The sequence below is a fragment of the Neophocaena asiaeorientalis genome, unplaced genomic scaffold, assembly GCF_003031525.2.
Source record: "Neophocaena asiaeorientalis asiaeorientalis breed wild unplaced genomic scaffold, Neophocaena_asiaeorientalis_V1.1 scaffold379, whole genome shotgun sequence".
Taxonomy (NCBI): Eukaryota; Metazoa; Chordata; class Mammalia; order Artiodactyla; family Phocoenidae; genus Neophocaena; species Neophocaena asiaeorientalis.
Genome location: NW_020172145.1, coordinates 343,850 through 364,529, shown reverse-complemented (window position 1 = coordinate 364,529; position 20,680 = coordinate 343,850). Strand labels below are relative to the sequence as shown.

The 20,680-nt window shown below is 35.3% G+C and overlaps 1 protein-coding gene across 2 annotated transcripts in view; it reads left to right on the top strand.

Annotated features, from left to right (window-relative positions):
- Positions 1 to 19,667, top strand: part of CAAP1 (caspase activity and apoptosis inhibitor 1) — a 50,924-nt gene extending 31,257 nt beyond the window's left edge. The window contains exons 5-6 of one of the 2 annotated variants that reach the window (XM_024754632.1): positions 235 to 308; positions 18,530 to 19,667. In XM_024754632.1, the coding sequence (XP_024610400.1) occupies positions 235 to 308; positions 18,530 to 18,876 (421 nt within the window). In that variant the 3' untranslated portion in view covers positions 18,877 to 19,667. The remainder of the gene's footprint in view (positions 1 to 234; positions 309 to 18,529) is intronic. The other variant, XM_024754624.1, reaches the window with a different exon arrangement.
- The last annotated feature ends 1,013 nt before the right edge of the window (positions 19,668 to 20,680 follow it).

Genomic DNA, 20,680 nt, shown 5'->3' with positions numbered 1-20,680 from the left:
TGTTCCTTGATTTTACAAAGCACACTACTTAAATTGGTGGTAGTTTATAGCCGCTGCTTCTGACACTTGTATACATGTTTCTGAGTTTCCAGAATGTACCGAATGGTACCCTGGGGGCTGAGAAGAATTCACTGTCTTCTCAAGTGTATAACTTAATTCTAGGAACCTCAGCAGTAAATATTATTTCATTGAATAATGTTTAAAAGATTGTTTTTATTTATTTTCATTCCTCAGACAAGACATCTGTATAGATTCTACCTCATCCCTAAGAGAGAACAAGCAACCTGAAGGTTTGGAATTAAAACAAGGTATGGATCACGTACTTAACTTTTTCTGTAACATTTTACCTGAAAATTATAAGCATTTTACCAATAATAAATTTTCACAGTCTTCCAGTTTGCTCCCATTTTATAGATAGGGAAACAAAATAGTTTATTTAGTCTAAGATCAAGAGTAAGATATACATCCTTTATTTCATGACTCCTTTAGCCATTGGAGTGGTTCTGTCTTAGTGCTGTATGGTTACAGATGCCAACAGAAAGGTGTCATTTTTGAATAGTTTTAATTCAGTAATCTATTATATATTCTCACCTCCAAGATACTGTAGCTATGTTAACTGGATATCTTTGGGTTGTATATGGGGAAAAAAGTTTTATAGAGTAGCTTTTTTCTGTCTTTTTTTTTTGCTAGATATTTTATCCTTGTTTACTTTCTTCCTCATATATTATTTTCTATAAATCAGTAATTTTTGACATTACCAGCTAACAGAAGTAAAATGGTAGTTGTTATTTATTCAAGCCAGGTAGATGAATAGGGCTAATCTTTTAGATGTCTTTTTTTGTTGTTGTTTTTTTCTCATGCCTAGTAGGGAAAACTGAATGTAAAAATAAATTTTTACTAGTTAGTCAAAGATTACCTCACATTTTTCCATTTTTCTGATAAAAATTACTTCAGAGCAGTGAGAATCTGTTGCAGCCAAGACGGTTATGTTGGTTATTTTGTAGGCAACTAGTCTTTGATGGCTTAGAATAGTTTCTCTAAAACTTGAATCATAAGAACTTATTTGGTAGAGAGAAACAGATCATCAGTTTACTTAGGCAGAATTTCTTTTTTTAAGCCTTGGCCTGTACTACTAATGCTTAATTAAGAAAGGGAGGGACTTCCCTGGTGGCACAGTAGTTAAGAATCCACCTGCCAGTGCAGGGGACACGGGTTCGATCCCTGGTCCCGGAAGATCCCACATGCTGCCGAGCCACTAAGCCGGTGCACTGCAACTACTGAGCCTGCTCTCTAGAGCCCACAGGCCACAACTACTGAGCCCTTGTGCCACAACTACTGAAGCCCACTGTGCCTAGAGCCCGTGCTCTGCAACAAGAGAAGCCACCATAATGAGAAGCCTGCACACGGCAAAGAAGAGTAGCCCCTGCTCACCGCAACGAGAGAAGGCCCGTGTGCAGCAACGAAGACTCAATGCATCCAAAAATAAATAAATAAAATAAATAAATTTAAAACAAAAAAACAAAATATGTATTTAAAAAAAAAGAAAAAGGGAAAATGTTGATTAATTAATTTTGTGATTCCTTCAGTTTATGTGTAGTGAGAAAAAAATCTAGATTTTCTGTAGTTCTAACTTACGTTCTCTGGTGTTTATAAATATTTCTGATGATTTTGAGAATTCTAGTGCCAGACAAAATTACATCTTTGTGCCCTTATCCTTCTCAGCACCCCCATGGACAGAAAGTCAGATTCATAGTTTTATTTACATTTGTTTGTCGTGTATCAATACATGCCAAGCACACATCGTTTCCATATAATGTAGTCATGGTCATTTAACTCTTATGCCCCATGTGTAATTTGACAGCACTGCTATTATCTGTGGAGAGAAGAATACCGTATATGTATGTATACGTACAGCTGATTCACTTTGTTTTGCAGCAGAAACTAACACAACATTGTAAAGCAATTATACTCCAATAAAGATGTTAAAAAAAATCCTGAAAAATAAATTTAAAAAAAGAATGCCATATAAAGGATAGAAAGGTCTAGAATGGGCAGGTTGATTCCATTTCCCAGGGAAAAAGGAATGGAGACCTCATTGTGCACATTAGCCAGTGCTGCCCTCTAAGAGAAGGGGTTTTTCTGCTCCTGTGTTCAGGTACCTGGACCTCTCTTCAGAATTCCCTTCCTGGTGCTAACAGCCTGTTTTGCTGTGATATATATATATTTTTTATGGTAACTTCAGTAATTGGAAAATTAGCGATGGAGGTGAAGAAGGAGAGAAAAATAACTCAGTAACCAGATATCACAAAGCCTAGTTTTTTATGCTCAGGAGCCTTTATAGACACTCTTGGGTTCTCACCTCAGCATCAGAAACATCAAGAACACACTGTCATCAGTAAGTGACAGCAAGCAGAGGAGAGGAAACAGGAGATCCAAGCACAGCAGTTACCATTTTGCAGGACAGTTCATGTTTATACTGTAACGAAATTTGTAGAAAATGGTTAAATTAAATTTCAGGTCTTTTTAGAAAGCAGGGAAATAAGTGAAGTCTTTTAGAAAAATGCCTATGAAATGGTTAAAATTTTAAATTTTGTTGCATAATGGGATAAATGTAAGTTATTTAGAAGATTCAATTATATGGAACTTTTTACAGACAAATATTAGTATAGCTGAAATCTGAACCAGATAGTAACTAACTTGCTTGGAGTTAACCAAGAAGGTGAGGTACCCCAGGAAACAAATCCTGACAGGCTCAGTAAAGATTATTGCCTTTATTTATTTTTATTATTATTATTTTTTTGCGGTACGCGGGCCTCTCACTGTTGTGGCCTCTGCCGTTGCGGAGCACAGGCTCCGGATGCGCAGGCTCAGCGGCCATGGCTTACGGGCCCAGCCGCTCCACGGCATGTGGGATCTTCCCGGACCGGGGCACGAACCCGTGTCCCCTGCATTGGCAGGCGGACTCTCAGCCACTGCGCTACCAGGGAAGCCCTTGCCTTCATTTTAAATGAACTAATATTGTCTGTCTTTAATATGCAGAACTTTCAAAATTGATTTAATATTATCTGTAACTTTCTATTTTTGCTCACAGTTATTAGCTCAATAAAAACAGCATAATTCTCCTTGTGAATGCGTTGTCATTTTATTTAATGACTTGACCATTTAAGAAAAATAATTGAAGCTTACTTAGCACTAAAGTAACCCTTTGCTCAGTAGACCAAAATATAAAGCAGCATTGAATTTTCCCTTTGTTCTTTCAGGATAAAATAAATCTTATATGCCCTATTAATGGTATATGATATTGACAAGTTATTTAAATTATATTTTCAGTTTTTTCAGTTTCTAAAATAATACTGAGAAACAGTGACTATGAATTAGGTAAATTGAAAATGGCATTTCTTTGTCTAGTACTGGTATTATTTATCTTATCGATAGGAAATTTATTTATGAAACTGGCTGTGCTGAAGGTATCAGATTGTACACTAACTTTCACCTTCACTGTGCAAACATTATTTAAATGTAAATATAATCTACTAGTTGATTGATTGGTCCTGTAGTAAAATAGGATTAGGATTAGTGTCCTAAGTCATTCATTTTTAGCAGGAGGGTAGTTGTATAAGAATGGTTTATATAAATTTTCTAAATTAGTCATTTGTGCTACAGTTAAGAAAAAAATGAAACTGCTGTTTGTCAAAGGTATTTAATGCATAGAAAATACTTTTAAAATATCAAACAAATCTTTGCTAATCTTAATGAATTCTCTTCTATATATTTATCTATAAATAAATAAAGTTAAGACATTTAGTAATATTAAAACAATTTAGGGCTTCCCTGGTGGCGCAGTGGTTGAGAGTCCGCCTGCCGATGCAGGGGACACGGGTTCGTGTCCCAGTCTGGGAAGATCCCACATGCCGCGAAGCGGCTGGGCCCGTGAGCCATGGCCGCTGAGCCTGCGCGTCCGGAGCCTGTGCTCCGCAACGGAAGAGGCCACAACAGTGACAGGCCCGCGTACCGCAAAAAAAAAAACAAAACAATTTAAATTTTTGCTTTAAAGTTTACAACTGGGGTAAACTTTGTGTAATTTTGCAAATTATTCTCCTTTGTAACTTCAAGAATTAAACTCTTATGTTTACATTCCTTCTTGGAAATTGTTATGAGAAATTTTTTTTTTACTATACATGATTAATTAAATAGCTAAGTTAAAAATTGTGTATTGGGCTTCCCTGGTGGCGCAGTGGTTGAGAGTCCGCCTGCCGATGGAGGGGACACGGGTTCGTGCCCCGGTCCGGGAAGATCCCACATGCCGCGGAGCGGCTGGGCCCGTGAGCCATGGCCGCTGAGCCTGTGCGTCCGGAGCCTGTGCTCCACAGCGGGAGAGGCCACAACAGTGACAGGCCCGCGTACCGCAAAAAAAAAAAAAAAAAAAAAAAAATTGTGTATTTAGGTTGACGAGAAGAGTTGAGGTTTATAGTAGTCCCTTTAAAATATTTGAAGGGCTGTTAAATAGAAGACTGACTAGGCTTGTTCTGTGTTGAGAATTTGAGAATAAAAGCAGGGCCAGTAGATAAGGTTATCATTAAACATGTTTGGATCGATTTATTTATTTCAAATAATCAGATGTATCAGAAAATGCACTGGGCTGCCTTCTGAGATACATTCATCCCTATTGCTGAAGGTGTTTGAACACAGGTTGCACAAATGGCCACTTGGTGTTGCTGTTGTAGAGCAGATTCTCGCAATGTTTAAATATTTGGATGTTTGGCCTCGATCTTGAAGTTCCTTTCTGTCAGATTTTCTAAAGAACAGGGCCTAGAGCAGTGTCTGCACTTGTGAAGAGTGCTTCTTAGTAACTGTTTTATTAAATTGTTTAATGGAAGAAGAATGAGATATACAATTTTTTCTATCTCTACATTTTTCTGTTAGAGAAAAAGATGCTTGATTTTTTAGTCTTTAAGCTGTATGATGGTTCCTTAAGATGCATTCATTTGAATACAGTTATAAAAATAAGTAATGTAACCACATGGTGTATAAAACGATTAAAATTAATACGACATTGACTACATTTTACTCTGAATCTTTTACATTAACTTTCTCATGTGAAAATTATTCCTTCTCTTCTATTAGAGAAAGATGTGCAAACACACACACAAAATGCACCGACTTTTGCTATGGTTAGACTCAAATCTTTTCACTTTTTTTAAAGTAATGTAGTTGCCTCATGCAATTATATTTTGGCCTTCTAATTCAGGAGTTAATGAATGATAGGACTTCCCTGATGGCGCAGTGGTTAAGAATCCTGGGGTAGAGTGCAGGGCACACGGGTTTGATCCCTGGTCTCGGAAGATCCCACATGCCACAGAGCAACTAAGCCCATGTGCCACAACTACTGGAGCCTGCGTGCCACAACTACTGGAGCCTGCGTGCCTAGAGCCAGTGCTTTGCAACAGGAGAAGCCACTGCAATGAGAAGCCTGCATGCTGCAACAAGAGTAGCCCCTGCTCACAGCAACTAGAGAAAGCCTGTGCACTGCAACGAAGACCCAACACAGCCAAAAATAAATAAATAAATAAATAAAACAGTTAATGAATTATAGACAGCTTTAAGAATTACCTTGTTGAGAGCTTCAAGAATTTGAAAAGTAGACTTTAATAGGGGAAAATTGTTTTCAGTGGTTAAACCGTGTGATGAAAGTTTAGATAGGTATTTTCTTTGGGCTTCTTTCAGCCTTTCAGATCACTGGTCACCACGGTGTAATTATACACACTCCCTGGGAATGCAAGATAAAAATACTAGAGCTTCTAAAGTAAATAAATACATATAAACTTATATATTTAAACCTCTCCCTTTTAAAATTTTCAGTTACATGTATGTAATTGTAATGGTTCATATTAATTATGTATTAATTTATAAGTAAATAAATATGTAGTTGGACAGGTACTTTAAAAATGTTTTCACTGATAGGTTTATGTAAATAATGAAGTTGAGAGACCACTCTTTTAGACTATTATAAAGGATTGATGGTGGCCATAATGTATTCATTTATTACTTCAAAAAAATTCAATTTTATATGGGATATTTTCCACCATTTAGCAAAGATTAAACGTAAAATTGTGTGAGACTGTTTGAGTCCTTAAGGTGAGAGAGAAATGGAAAAACTCAATTTTTGTTCTTACTGCTTCTGTTGTTGCTCTGAGGTAGTACTGCACTAGGAGAAGGGAAGGTAGGTACGGAGAGGGACTAGAATAAAAAAGAATGAAGAAATCAGTTTGCAGTTACAAAGGGGTTGAGTTTTGCTGAAAAGAACTTTACAACCATGAAGGAATAAGTACAAGTTATAAAAAATTGAAAAGATAATGAGAAAAATGTCATCAGAGACTTTTATTGCACTGTAAAGGAAGAGAGAATGAAGATCATCAGTTAATTAAGTAGCATTTGTAGGCCAAAAGTTTTACGTGAAGAAGTCTGGATTGGTAGATGAGCTCTGTGCTGCCTCTTCCTTTGAAAACCAAAATTGCAGGTAGGAGTGTTAGAGAGCTGAGGGGAAACTGAAAAGAAAGTGTTAGGAGGCTGTTCTGGAGTTGGAAGCAGAGGAGCATGTGTACTACTGATTTGTTTTCAAAGTTTGAGTCTAATTCCTTTCTTCCTTGCCCTTGATTATCTCCTTGACTGGCTCTAACAAATAAGTATTCACAGAATGCAGCTTTTCAACACGAGTTAACTTCTTTAAAAGATTTAAAAAAACTTGTTCTGGGGAAATGTTATCCAGTTCAGCAATTGGTGAAGTAAGAAGAGATTGTGGTGTAACCATCGGTGTGGCATAAGAATTTACATTTCTTTTCTCATTCCTTTGAGCTTTTTCACAAGTTATTACCAACAATGACACCAACATGATCCTCCCTGCTTTTTAATTTGTCTCTTTCTATGAGTAGTAGTTGAATGAAAGGGTAAAAATTACATTTTATATGGAAATTAGCCCATACTGTTCCTGTACCTTTTGAAGGCCCCTCTGTTGCATTTGAATGTGAGACTTTTCTGGATTTAAAAAAAAAAAAGTAAACTGATAAGGTTTTTGGATGTATAATGCTCTGTGTGTTTTTTATCAAGAATGAAATTTTGAATTTGCTTCAATATTGAGAGAAATGTTTATTTCCATGTTTCTTTAAATTGTACTCATTTTAAACATTCTATCTTGTGATGCATTTCATAGGATCCTAGACACACTCTTAGGGGAGCTACTTTGGAGGTTGCATACTCTAACCTTCCTCAGATGTTTGGATCCTCTGCATTTTTCAGCCACTATGTTCTCATCCAGTTCATTGGGAAAAGTACCTCCTTATATAGAAGTGCTGCTACCAAAAGAAAGGTAGTAAATACTAGGCTTGAAATCAATTTTGTTAACAGTTCCTGAACTTTTTATACACCTCACACCTAGCCTATGATTTAATCAGCCCTTTTGGTTGCCACATCATATAGTTGATACATATTGAGCTTGTAGTTAACAAGCTTTATTTTTATTTTTAAAAACTAATACTTAAAATTTTTTTGAACAGCTTTAAATTAGGTTTACAAAAAATTGAGTGGAAAGTACAGAGCTCCTGTATACCCACTTACCACTGCTTCTCCCAGTTTCCCATATTATCATCTTGCATTAGTGTGGTAAATTTGTTAAAATTGATGAGGTACTATTAATACATTATTACTAACTAAAGTCCATAGTTGCCTGTTTATTTACTTCTGTTATAACACTGCCCAATACTTAATAATTGTTTTCAATTCAATAAGCATTTATGAGTACCTAAATTTAGGTACTTAAAGGATTGTGTCTTAGGATTCTTTAAGTCTTCACTGCTTGTCTATAGCGGGTACTCATATTCTTTTGAATGAGTAAGTGGATGGATAGATGACTAAAAGAATTCCTTTTTTCTATTCTGTCCTGTCCAGTATGTACAAGGTTCTTAAAAAGAAGATAGAAATGAAATAGAATATTAGTTATATTTACCTATTAATATTCTACCACCTACCCCAAAGAGTGAGTTGCTTATAAGCTTGTTTTTCTTTCTGGTCTTAACAAAACTGAGCCATGTTTTGGTTTGTTTCCCTTAGCCTTTAGCTTTGTTTATATTGCTTGTATAGATTCATACCAGTCTTTTATATTAAGCATTGATCATGTGCCCTTTATGAAATATGTGGTCATCATAGAGATTCTTCTGTAGCTTATATTTCTTTGGATATTTCCTCATTTGGTTAATTAATGTTTGGTTAGAGTTTTATTTTTTTATTTTTTGCGGTACGCGGGCCTCTAACTGTTGTGGCCTCTCCCGTTGTGGAGCACAAGCTCCGAACGCACAGGCTCAGCGGCCATGGCTCATGGGCCCAGCCGCTCCACGGCATGTGGGATCTTCCTGGACCGGGGCACGAACCCGTGTCCCCTGCATCGACAGGTGGACTCTCAACCACTGCACCACCAGGGAAGCCCGAGTTTTATTTTTGAGCATCTTTCTACACTCTTCAACTGTCCTTCCTCATGAGATTATCTTTTTTCCAACCATTCTGAAAACATACAGGACACTTTATACTGCATTTTCCACCTTCATACCATATACTCTAAGGTGACATAGTTATTTTTTCCAAAGACTTTCACTACTTCCACATATTTTCTTTCATGGAAAGAATGAGGGTGAAACTGACAGTTTTCATTATTTTTCCTACTTCTTTAATGAAAGTGTTTTTAGTTTTAGGGTAGGATTTCTATGTTTTATGAAATGCACTACCAGTTTTTTGGCATACTGATAATGACTGGCTGCTTTCTGCTTGAGTATATAAAAGGTACTTTTACATTATCTAAAATTAGAATCCAGTCTTTAGTATCTCTTTGTAAGCTTATATTTATATTTAGACAAACTAAAGCAGTGTCGCAGGAAACGTGGCATATTGTGAGGTAGATGGTGAGTTTAAGAACGCCTTCCTTGGATGGGCAGGTTGTGGAGCACTGAGATGTTACTAGCAGAGAATATTTGAGTGTGGTGCCCTTTTAAATTCATAAGTTCCAGCAAGTCTTTGGGGAGAACAGTTGCCTGATTTTAAACAGCAGTGCTTGTAAATACGCTACTCTGTCTTCATTTTTAACCCCATGTTTTATGTTTTGTATGTTTGTATGTTTTCATACTAGAAGCCTGTTTAATCAAATGATAGGAGAAGTGATGAATGACATTTAAAAATATGTTCTTCCTGTTTACTTTCAGATTACTAGAGGAAGGGTAGTCAGGAATCTCTCATGTGTTAGCCTGTTATTGTACCCCAGTGTGACCCCAAAATATTTACTTACCTGATCCATTGTAAAAGCCTGTTGTGCTTTTTATCCTGGAATGGTGATGTCTTCAGAGGCAGTAATTTTGGGTACTACCCTTTTCTGTATTCTCACGTCTGCGTTTTATTCTGTTAGGCTCACATATTGTACTGAGTTTAGATCTAATACTTTGCCTTTGTCCATTCTGTCCCTCACACTTGGAGTTTCCTCCCCTGTCAATATCACCTGTTAGATTCTAAGACCTACTTAATAATACATGTCTGTAAAGATCTCCTTGACTTTTCACTATTGCTTTGTATACTGTGATATTCTATTATACTTTATATTGTACAATTTAGCATTTTAAAGTGTGATGTTCATATTTTAAGCATCCTCAAGCACCATGAAGGCAAAACCTGTGTCTTAAATCCTGCCACACATATTTAGTCTACACTACCTGTGGCATTTTGTAAGGCCTACTTCTGTGGCCTTTACGGCACATACGTAAATAGATACTGAGTGAATATTTGTTGATTCTTGGACTAATCTCTGGATTCGTGTTTCTTAAAAGTTAGGTTTATAGGCAAGCAGACAATCACTTATCCAGAAGTTTAATGGATAGTTCAAGGGGTTTGGTAGAATACTAGACAGTTTTTCTGTATTAAATTGTTTGCATTTTCTTTTTTATGAGTAATAGTTGGTTAATGTCATGATTAAGTTTTGAATATGATGTTAACATGATACACTTAAAGTTAAATCAACAGTTTAAAACACTGCATGAAAAAAAATAGCCAAGATCTGTTAGTTTTGCTGAGAGGAAGATTGAAGGCTTATCCAGAAAAAATTATTCTTATATATTAAAAGAACAGTTTTGTTTCTTTTTCAGAAAATAAAGTTTTGGCTTCTTGAAAAGGCTGGAACTCACTAAAAATGTTAAAAGTTATCAAGCTGACTTTCTACAGTTAGAATACATTAAAAATGTGTTCTTCATAACTTAAAAAAATTTTAAACCAAAATTATCTGTAGTCTAAGAAAAGAAATCCATGGAGGCATAGCATTGCTGTCCAATATATCATACGCTTTGTTACTAATGAGATTCCAGCAGATTGATAACACCGGAGGCCTTGGAGAGTTAAGATTCTAGAGGGAAGGATGGTGAAATGTGTTGTTCTAAATGGCATAACCACTGAACGTGAATAACTTAAAATCAGATGAGAAAAACTAATTAAAATAGAAAAAGTAAAGTAGTTTAACCCTTCTAATAACCAACTCTGTGTTTGCTTGATAGGAAAACTGGATTTCGATTTTCTCATTTTCTTTTCCATTGTGTGTGTGTGTGTGTGTGTGTGTGTGTGTGTGTGTGTATTAAAACCTGTTGTTACAGGTTTCTAAATAAAAATCAACTTTAAAAAACCTTTTTATTTGGGAAATTTTCAAGCAAAAATAGGAAAGAAAATAGGAATATTAATTCCCATGTACTCAGCTACATCTTCAACAATTATCCACCTATGTCTAATCTTTTTTCATCTATATTCCTACCTGCTTCCTACCCGTTATGTTATTTTAAAGCAAATCCTACATCTTTTCAGTTCATTTGTATATATTTTCGTATCAATATATCTCTTAAAGATAAGAGGTGGGTTTTTAAACATAATCATAATACCTTAAAAAGTAGCATTTCTTAAACCATCAGATAATATTCAGAAAGTGTTCAAATTTAAACCTAGTTGTTCATTGGTGGGTATTGTGTTATTAAGATTGATCTATTGGGTCAGGTGTTGTCAGCCTAATGGTTTTAATAGCTATTTAGTATTGTCTAGTTCCATTATTTAATTAGGGGTTACAGAACAGTGATAATACAATTTTATTCCTGAGATATTCAGTGTTCAAACTTCTCTGATTGTCTTATAGTATTTTTAAAACTATATTTGTAAGAATCGGGATCCAAATAAGGTCCCTACATTGCAATTGGATGATACTGAGTCTTTTTAATCTACTCCCCTTTCTCTCCCTTTCTCCCTCTCTTTGCAGTTTATTTCTTGAAGAAGCTGGGTTGTCGGAGTTGCTCAGTTTAAATTTACTGATTGCATCTCAGTGTTTTCTTTAACATTATTTTTCTGTAAATTGATAATTAGATATAGAGGCTTGATCAGATTCATGTTCAATCTCTTAACAAGAATATTTAGAAGCAGTGTTGTGTCCTCGAGACACAGAGTGTGTCATTACTCCTGTTTTTTGTGAGCATGTCCGTAGCCATTGGAATGTATTGTCCACAGTGGCTGATAAGAATGCTCTTGATTTCTTGAGGCTATCTTTTCTTGGACATCTATTTTTTCCCTCCTCGGAAATTTTAAGAACTATTTTTTTTTTTATCGTTGAGTTCTGATATTTCACAGGATGTGTCTTAGGTGTGATGCTCTTGGCAGACCCTTTCAGTGTGAAAGCCTTCTTTGTTTCATATCAGTTTTCTTCTCTTATTCCTTTATTTGTATTTTGGGGGGGTCTAGTTGCTTTACAATGTTGTGTTAGTTTCTGCTGTACAGTGAAGTGAATCAGCTATATGTATACATATATCCCCTCTTTTTTGGATTTCCTTCCCATTTAGGTCACCACAGAGCACTGAGTAGAGTTCCCAGTGCTATACAGTAGGTTTTCATTAGTTAACTATTTTATACATAGTGTTTTCCCTCTTCACTCCCTCTCTTCTTGCTTTCTGACTTGTTCTGTTGCTTTAAGTCTCTGCTCAACTGTTACTGTATCAAATCACAGTGATCACTCTGTATGAAAACATTCTGCTACTATCTTCTATCCTGATTTATTTTTTCATAGCACCTGATGTTAATTTATTTATAGTGTCTCTCCTAGGAATAGGAGCACCTGATGTTAATTTATTTATAGTGTCTCTCCTAGGAATAGGAGCACCTGATGTTAATTTATTTATAGTGTCTCTCCAAGGAATTTTTAAAATTCACTGCTGTTTCCTCAGTGTTTAAAACAGTGTCTTGTACATAGTAGGTGCTCAACAATATTTGTTGAATTAATTATATTAGGTTGTTGGACTTGTGAGTCATTCATCCTCATCTCTTAACTTTTATTGCATATTTTAAATATATTTTTATTTTCTACATTTTGAAAGGTTTTTTTTTTTAAACATTGTCTTTCAACAACCATTGAATGTTTGCTCTTGATAACTGTAATTGCAAATTATAATATTTCTTGTTCTCTGGTCCTTTTTCATTGCACCCTGTGCTTGTTTTATGGCTACATTGTCTACTTCAAACTCCATAAGGATACTAAGTAGACACCCCAACCCCTCATTCTCCTCCAGTAGAATATCTTCTGAACCCTAAATTTTCTTTATGTCCTCCTTTGTTCATCTTGGTTCTTCATTTATTGTAGTTTTTCTGGTAGCTGGTTTGGATTTCTTCAATAGATGTTTAGTTATATTTCTCTACCAGATCTCTTTAGTGTAAGTGAATGGGGTAGGCCTCCCAATAGAGTGCTTGGGCATGTGTCAGGGAAGGGGAGGGAAGGAAGGAAGGGTTCAGTTGACTCAACTTTTCTGAATGAGTTTGATTATCTTGCTGTATGTTCCAAAGCCAACTCTTCCTTGCTTCCAAGACTCTAAGAAAGAATTACACTTATCTGTGGTGTCTTTGGCAGTGATTTTGCTTTGCTTTTATTTTTCTGTCAATTTTATCCTGCCTACTTACATTTTGTAATAATCCAGCAAAATTTCTTTTTAGATGATACCCTTTCTTATCTAATATTATAATTTCTTTTTTAAACTTTCTACAAGGTTATATTCTTAGAAGTGGTTGAAGAAATACATATGTTCATAGAGCAAAATTGGAAAACTCAATTTCTTCTCTTCCCCTTCTACTTTTACTCCCCTCCCCAGAAGTAAACCACTATTAATAACTTACTTATGTTATTTTTAACATAGTATGATTATTACTCTTTAGCTTACTTTTTTGACTTAACAATGTGTCTTGATCATTTTTGCATCTTGCCAATTTATTATTTTTTTCTCCAGATGGCTGACATTCTTATTTTTTACTAATGAGTAAAAAGTAATATCTTAATGTTTTAATTTGTATTTCCCTGATGAAAAATTATGTTGATCATTTTTTTATGTTTATTGATCCTTTGTATTTCATACTTTGTGAAATGCTTAACCCGTTTCTATCCTTTGCCCATGTTTTTAGTTATTTCTAACAATACCCAGACGTTGTATATGTCCTTACATTTGTCCTGTTAAAAAATGTATTTTGCTAATATTTTCTTATAGGTTTGCCCCGTTTTGTAATTTTATTTGTAGTCTATTTTCTTTCTCAGAAGTCTTACGTTTTTTCAGCTTTGTTTGTTGATATTTTCCCTTTGTGGTTCTCCGTTTTGTATTTTACTTAGAAAGGACTGATGTTTGTTATTTTCATTCTCAGTTAATTTACAGGTTTTTTTCTTTTTTATAAATTTATTTATTTATTTGTTTGTTTATGGCTGCGTTTGGTCTTCATTGCTGTGTGCAGGCTTTCTCTAGTTTGCGGCAAGCATGGGCTACTCTTCGTTGCGGTGCATGGGCTTCTCATTGGGTGGCTTCTCTTGTTGCAGAGCACGGGCTCTAGGCACATGGTCTTCAGTAGTTGTGGCACTTGGGCTCAGTAGTTGTGGCTCACAAGCTCCAGAGCTCGGGCTCAGTGATTGTGGTGCACGGGCTTAGTTGCTCCGCGGCATGTGGGATCTCACTGTTTCTCTGATAAATTGTTCCATTTATTCATCTGTGTTAGTGATGAATTTAGGGCCACCCATGTTACATTAATTCTGCTCTTAGCAGCCGTGGCTCACGGGCCCAGCCGCTCCACGGCATGTGGGATCTTCCCGGACCAGGGCACGAACCCGTGTCCCCTGTATCAGCAGGTGGACTCTCAACCACTGCGCCACCAGGGAAACCCGACAGGTGGATTCTTAACCACTGTGGCACAAGGGAAGTCCTAATTTACAGTTCTTATGCTATTATTTTTAAGTATCTCTCCTGTCACTTCAGTGGATTCTTGATAGGGAAAGGAATTAGATATGTGTGCTCAATTTGCCATCTGTATCAGGAATTCAGACAGGTACTTAATTATTCCATGTACTAGGGTTTGTCTCTTGGCTTAATTTAATAACTCATTATCAAGAAGTTTCACAAGCATGTAGTCACTCATAACATTAGATATGCTTTCATTTTATGCCTTAAAAGTACTCTGATATGTTGAATTATTTGCAAGTGGAATATTATAGGCCCTATCAAGGTTTAAATGTAATATAACTTAAAAGTCCTTTTTAATTTTTATTACTCAAAATATTTAATAATTCTTCTATGTTTGTTTACTTTGGATAATTAAAACTTTTATTTTAACAAAAAACAAACATAAAACATAAAATATTTTCCTTTATCTAGCTTAGGGGAATCTCTGTAGCTTTCAAGCATTGAGGTTTGTTACAGATGATAATAAAAATACAGGATTGCATTTTAGCTTTTCTATTATGTAGTACACTCCCATTTTTAAATACCGAAACTATATTAATTTTAAAGTGGTTGAGTCTTTTGTAGTTGTAAATTTTCTCCTTGTCAGTAAAATATTTAAAGAGTGTTGGGTGTTCTGTTTAGTTGTGAGATATTTTCCCTTTATGGTTTTATCCCATGTTTATAACTATGCCTCATTAAATAATATAAACAAATATTTTCTCTGATAAATTGTTCCATTTATTCATCTGTGTTAGTGATGAATTTAGATAGTGATTGATTCATTTTGCTGTCTAGATACTGAATCTAGATGGATTGATTTGTTACTTAAAAAGCTTTGGTACTTGGGTAGAGTTTGACGGGTATGAATCAAGTTGGTAGCACAGAAGATAGCAGGAAAACAAAAGAAAAGAGAAATGATGAATGTATACAGATCAGAGGAAAATGGAATAGAATGTATATTTGTGAGTAGTTGGCTAGGGGATCAACCATAAGAGATGAATGCTCAATAAATCCTTGTATTGCTGTTTCCCTGAAAAATATTTTAACTCTACTTTGTGTTCCTTAGCCAAATTCTTCAACCCCTTTAGTCCTTTCCCTTAAGTTATTTGATTCATCTCTTTAGTTATGCTGCTTTTTCTCTGAAGTTCTCTAAATGGTATGTAGTATTTTAAGGGCCACCCATGTTACATTAATTCTGCTCTTTTATATAATCTAGTAAGGAATATATCATACCCTCTTGTTCTTTGTGTATATTTTAAAGTTACTTTATTTTTAAATTTTTAAATTTAATTTGTTTATTTTAATTTTATTGGAGTATAGTTGATTTACAATGTTGTGTTAGTTTCAGGTGTACAGCAGAGTGATTCAGTTATACATAAACATATACATATATTCATTCTTTTATAGATTCTTTTCTCATATAGGTTATCACCTATATTCATACTCAATATGAATATTGAGTAGTTTCCTGTGCTATACAGTAGGTCCTTGTTGGTTATTTATCTTATATATAGTAGTATGTGTATGTTCATCCCAAGCTCCTGATTTATTCCTCCCCCCACCTTTTTCCTTTGGTAACCATAAGCTTGTTATTTACAACTTTGAGCACTCAAAGTTGTAAATAACCATAAGTTTGTTTTCGATATCTGTAAGTCTATTTCTGTCTTGTAAATCGGTTCATTTGTATCTTTTTTAAAAAATTAGATTCCACATATGAGTGGTATTATATGATATTTGTCTTTCTCTCTCTGACTTACTTCACTTAGTATGATAATCTCTAGGTTCATCCATGTTGGTGCAAATGACATTACTTCATTCTTTTTTATGGCTGAGCAATATTCCATTGTATATATGTACCACATCTAAGTTACTTTAGTTATTTTGCTGCTTTATGACATCAGTAATTTGGGTCTAGTTTTATGCTTGCTCTCTTCCCTGAGCCATTTTTTATTGTAATGTCTTTAACAGTCAACAGTCTGAATTCTTATTCTTAATATTTTCAATTACATTTGTATTATTTTACCTCAGACCCACCTGTCTTTTTATTTTTCTTGGTGGATTTCAATAGCCTTACTTTAACATCATGCATACAGTAAAACTGTTTTTATTTATTTTAGAGGAGTACAAACAATTTCCCTGAGATTGATTTGTTACTCTCAGACTCCTAAGCCCATGTAAAAACTTGAAGATGCTCTTTTGTACAATTCTCTTATAATTTAAATGTGTACTCACTTCCCTGTGAACACACATGTGCACACACACACATTTTCACATATGTAGAATGGGGGTGTGGAAGGACAGAACTTTACCACACTGACGTTTTGAGGGCTTAGAATGAGGCATTTTAGGTTAAAGTTACTTTTTTAGAAAGAGTGTACAAGTTATACCCCTTCTGATTTGAGGATCATAATTGACAACAAAAAAACCTGCTATTTCTAATACTTAGGATGAGAGTAAATTATCTTTGAAAATGTATTCATATATTTGCAAGCTATACTTTAAAAGTGAGTCAGTAGAATGAAGAAAATTAAGAAATAGTGAAAAGACTTGAAGTATGATCCTAGATCTTTACATAGTTTGTCAGATTACATTGTACAAATCACTTACCTTATTTTCACATTTGTGAAGTGAAGTGCTTATGCTAAATTATTTCAGGTACAGATTCTACAAAGCTTTGGCATCCATGGTGCAGGTATAATGGGCAGATGGAACTTGTGAATGCTTTTACCAATACTGTGCTACAGAGAACTCAGTCACTTGGATTTGGATAATTTTTAACGTAAACTGAGAACACCAAATTTATAGAGCCCCATTTCTTCAGTGAATAACATGTATAGCTGTTTCTGATTAAAAAAATAAAGCAAACCCCACCTCTGCCCTCTAAAAATGTTTGAAACAAACCCATAGAAAATATAATCAAAAAAAGTTTTCATAAGGAGTTTTCTCCTTTGAAACATTGAGAGGGTGTGTAGCAGAATCACGGTCACTAAATCATTTATTTTAAAATCCATGGAGTAGAATTGTTTATACATTCTATTATCAGAATTTTCCATCTGTCAATCTATATTTTGTCAATAAGTTCTTCCTACTACAAGAAAATTAACAAAGCTAACAATTGGGGGATCATTACTTTCTTTTTAAAAGACATATTAGGAATTTAAAAGATAAATAAATTGGAGGTATAAGGGAGCACTCAAAGTTGTAAATAACTCATGGACTTCAGTAATGGTCCAGGCCAAGGTGGTTGAGGGCTACAATCTGTGTTTATATGCAAGTTCTTAGTATCAGTTATAGAAGTTTTATAACAAACGTACTTTAAAATTTTATGGCATACTAACTTTATTAATTAAAATCCTCTTGGTGAAAAGTTATTTTACCTTAGAAAGTGGCCTTAGGCATTCTCCTTTAATTTATTGATTTAGAACAAAGTGTTTGAAAAAGTATATGAAAAGCTTTGAAATAATTGCAGTGCACATGATGTCCAGCTTGCCAGTGATATTTTTCCTTTTTTGTAGTTTATAAGGCAAAGTATTTTAAACTCCTTCTCAAATAGAATTTTGCTTCTTCAGTAATAAGCTATACTCTATCCAAAGGGTGTCAGCATTTTGTAATGTAGAGGCTTCACTGTGGTCTAAAGAGTTAACGACATTTTAATTAGGAAAATTGATCAGGGACATCCATATGATGGTATACATTTCCCAGTGCTTCCATATTCTTCTAAATTGGGATGAAAAATACATTAAAATTTACATTAAATTAGATCTGTTTTCAAAGTTGAAGGGGGGAACCCTGGCGGTCCAGTGGTTAGGACTCGGCATCTTCACTGCTGGGGCCTGTGTTCAATCCCCGGTCAGGGAACTAAGGTCCCACAATCTATGTGGGGGCGGGAAAAAAAAAGAAAGGGAGGAAGGGAGGAAGGAAGGAAGGAAGGAAGGAAGGAAAGGAGGAGGGAAGGAAGGAAAGAAGGAAAGGGCTGGAGGGTGGGAGAGAGGGAGGAAGGAAGGAAGGAAAGAAAGAAAGAAAGGGCGGGAGGGAGGGAGAGAGGGAGGAAGGGAAGAAGGGAGGAAGGAAGTTGAGTCAGGGGAACAGGGGGTTGGGATGGGGTTTATGGAATGTATTTGGGACTCCATGGCGGGAGGTGGGGGTCACAGCAGCCCTTTCATCATAAACAGAAAGGAAATTTTGATCAGGGCATTTAGGTTACATGGTTCTTTGCCTTTTTTTGTTTGTTACAGGCAAAGGGGAAGATAGTGATGTACTCAGTATAAATGCAGATGCTTATGACAGCGACATAGAAGGCCCATGCAATGAAGAAGCAGCTGCTCCTGAGGTCTCAGAAAATACAGTCCAAAGTGAAGCTGGTCAGATAGATGACCTGGAGAAAGACATTGAGAAAAGTGTGAATGAGATTCTGGGACTGGCAGAGTCTAGCCCAAAGGAGCCGAAAGCCGCCACCCTGACTGTTCCTCCACCAGAAGATGTTCAGCCTTCTGCACAGCAGCTGGAGCTGCTAGAACTTGAGATGAGGGCGAGAGCAATTAAAGCCCTAATGAAAGCTGGTGATATAAAAAAGCCAGCCTAGTTTATTTAAATTGTATCTGAATATTAGATGTGTTTGAACAAAGCCACATCATATAATTTTGTATCTAAAGTTTATTTGGGGTCTTACATGATATTTCTCATGTAACTCTTATTAGATAAACTCATTTTAGGCCTAAAATACATGTTTTTGTTGTTGTTGTTACTTTTGTATTATATATGTTATTGCTTTCTGAATTCATGGCAAATATCATTGGGTAACCGGGATACTTTGTTAGATGAGTATTTAGCTATATCTGCAAATTAATGCCAGAAAAGCCATTAGCAAAGAGTCATGGTATTTTTTTCTTTATTTTGAAATGTTTTGACATCAAACCAAGAAGTTTATGAAAGATTGACCAAGCATGTTGCCTTTAGGCTACCTGTATTTTGCGATAGAATATTAAATCATTGCTCCTAGGTTTGTTAACAATTTAAGAAATTCAGTTATGCTTATATGCACTTTTAAAGTATGTACTGCATTGAAGATGCCTTCTATGGGTGTGGACTTGCTAGTAAAAACTGAGTGACATTTTTGTTACAAGACTTAGAGATCCAAAATGGCTGAGAAAAGCTTTCTTTATAAAAGAGAAAAAGGACTTAATTTAAAGCATTTTTTAACAATGTAGAAGTAATTGCCCAACTTTAATTCGAGCAGACAAGTTATTCTAACAGGTATTTGATATTACTGGACGCTTAGTTCATTTTTTTTTCCTTCAATAAAAAGGGAAGGGCTTCCCTGGTGGCGCAGTGGTTGAGAGTCTGCCTGCCGATGCAGGGGACACGGGTTCGTGCCCCGGTCTGGGAAGATCCCACATGCCGCGGAGTGGCTGGGCCCGTGAGCCATGGCCGCTGAGCCTGCACGTCTGGGGCCTGTGCTACGCAACGGGAGAGGCCACAACAGTGAAAGGCCCGCGTACCGCAAAAAAAAAAAAAAGGGGGGGAACACATTTTAATTTACATTCCAAGCTATTAGGAAAAGGAGACTATTTTATCGTACAGCCTTTCATCCGATGTTTTTGCTTGAAGGTCTGATGTGCTACAATTAAAATAATTAATTTTAAATTAATGAATTAAAAATAATAAAGACTATCATTCTGAATCTGAGGAATTTTGATACATTTCCAAAAATGAAACTAATTTCAGGAAGCTTTGATAAGTTGATGTAATAATTAATCTAATTTTGTATAGTTTTTGTAAATAACATCCTGCCACAATTATGGATGCTTGCCCCATCACTAATTGTAGTTGTTTGATACCAAAATGAATTTAGGCGGAGACTCTTAAAATAAATTAATTTTTTTCTAAAAGATAAATCTGGAACTGTTGTTTTTATATTTGCTAACAAAAACAGTATATTTTATTTATAAGCCATGTTCTGTTAATGTTGTATGAGGATTTTCCTTATACACAAGACTTAGAGGGATTGTGTCTTATTAGCTGGCTTAATTATATGTAAATTTTAGAGGGTTTCTTATGAAAATAGTATTTATGAAACACTGGAGTTGTAGTTAACAAATTCATTTTTGTTGTTCCTGAACATGCCTTTAAATAATCCTGTCATTTCTTTTTCTTGTGGAATCTTTCTAATGAAGGACAGAGGCCTATATCATTTGAAATGCTTCTCTTAGGCTGATAAACATGGATATGATTTAAATAGTTCTCATAGTTACTGCTTCAAAATGAAAAAATCAGTTTCTATTTCAACTTAAAAGTTAAAATAATAAAGTAGTGCAGAATAAACTTTATTGCTGCTTATTAATTATAAGGTGCAGTAGATGACTTTTGTGTGTGTGATCAAACATAGG